Source organism: Tigriopus californicus, chromosome 3 (genome assembly GCF_007210705.1).
Source record: "Tigriopus californicus strain San Diego chromosome 3, Tcal_SD_v2.1, whole genome shotgun sequence".
Taxonomy (NCBI): Eukaryota; Metazoa; Arthropoda; class Copepoda; order Harpacticoida; family Harpacticidae; genus Tigriopus; species Tigriopus californicus.
Genome location: NC_081442.1, coordinates 4,248,378 through 4,250,058, shown reverse-complemented (window position 1 = coordinate 4,250,058; position 1,681 = coordinate 4,248,378). Strand labels below are relative to the sequence as shown.

At 44.7% G+C, this 1,681-nt stretch overlaps 1 protein-coding gene across 1 annotated transcript; it reads left to right on the top strand.

Moving 5' to 3' along the window:
* The first annotated feature begins 437 nt into the window (after positions 1 to 437).
* LOC131877631 (uncharacterized) lies at positions 438 to 1,441 on the top strand. Its single transcript, XM_059223365.1, has 2 exons — positions 438 to 593; positions 660 to 1,441. The coding sequence occupies exons 1-2, from the start codon at positions 543 to 545 to the stop codon at positions 1,404 to 1,406; spliced, it is 798 nt and encodes a 265-aa protein (XP_059079348.1). The 5' UTR covers positions 438 to 542; the 3' UTR covers positions 1,407 to 1,441.
* The last annotated feature ends 240 nt before the right edge of the window (positions 1,442 to 1,681 follow it).

The following is a 1,681-nucleotide window of genomic DNA, read 5'->3' as shown; positions in this document are numbered from 1 at the left end:
ATTCTTAATTAGATGAATTGTGAATACATGGGATTAGTTTCGAATATAGTGACAAGCCCTCTAGTTTCGAGCAAATGAAGTCAATATAAAATTAATTATCAATTGTGTTTGACCAAGGGGGGGGATTAAACCGTGCGTAAACTCATAAAATGGCATGAAATTATCAATGTCAGTCTTTCTATTTTTCAAACATGTAAGACGCGCATCATCGCTTTCAAGTGTCATTCTTTACTCATCATTACTAATAACACGGAATTTTTCAGAAAGCATTCTTTCTGACTCATTTCATCAGACCTGAAATTCTAACGAACTAATAGTACAACATTTAATATGAGCTACGGCTTGACCACTTATGTGGCGAAAAGAGTGGTCTGATTAGGCCCACATCTTAACACCTACAGATGAAAACCAAAGCAAAACTTAGGCCGTGACAAACAAGTCAAGCAGGTTGATTATACAACTTCTCCCCCTCGTAAAAGCTTTCGATCGGATGATGTTCAAGAATCAACCCACTTCTATAAAAGAGATCGGCATAAAAAAGAATGGCATCAGTTTCTCGAAACAACTCCACAACAACAATGAAAACCATCGCCGTAAGTTCAACTCAATATTATGCCTACAATAACAAGGAAGCTAATTACTACATCTGTTTTTCAAAGGCTACCGCTCTCTTGGCCGCCTTGGCCCAAGCTCAAGAGCCTTACTATTACAAATGGAGCCCAGAAACACCCGTGGCCCCCGCATTCAAGTTCCCGGAAAACATCCCCGTGCCCTTCCCCGAAACCAATGAGCCTGCGGGTAATGCCGGCTACCAATACCAGTACACGCCTGAGCAGCCCAATGCCCGACCTTTCAAGGCTCCCGAGGACTACACCCCCGTGGACTTCAAGTACCAATATGTCAGTCAGCCTGGCGACAGCTTCAAATACAATTACAAGCCCGCCCCTGGGGAGTTCGACTTTACCTATGTCCCTGGACCCAACATGATGAACTTGAGCCCCGAGGAAATCGAGGCCAAATCTGCCGGTGTAGCCACCAGTGTGCGAGATGTGGCTGCCCTGTTGTCCACCGTCAAATCGGACGACATCAAGGCCATCACAGGTGAATTAGGCTTTGGCCAAGACTTTGACTTGACTGGCGTGTCGGCCGGCATCAACAAGGTTGGAGACTTCATTGAGAATGGTGGCAAAGCCGGCGCCAAAATTGCCGCTGACATTGGACCTCAGCCTCAAGTGCCCGTGGTTCCCGTGGCTCCCATCCAACCCGTGAATCCACTCCCTGAGCCCATTCCCGTGCAATACAATGCCGCTTATCAATCTAGTTACCCTGTGCCCGTGCAAGGAGCTTATTACCCTGGTACCCCTCTGGTGGGTGCCCAAGTTCCTCTTGTCTACTATCGGAACTAGATGTTATGAACAAGCCAAATAAAGTCATCCTTTTATACCCTAGTTTTTTCATCTCCACTGGTGACTGTAATTCGTTGAAAAATCGTCTCAAACTAACAACTTGATCACTCTGTTGTCAATTGCATAAAGTAGTCTAATTTTGGATCGTTATTGACCTCAAGGATGATACCTTTAAAAACTGAAATTGAATAGTTCAATACATTCAACGTTCATACCTGAGGCTAAATTCTCGGAATCTCAATCCGAATCTGAATCTGTATCCGAGAAAAGACGCT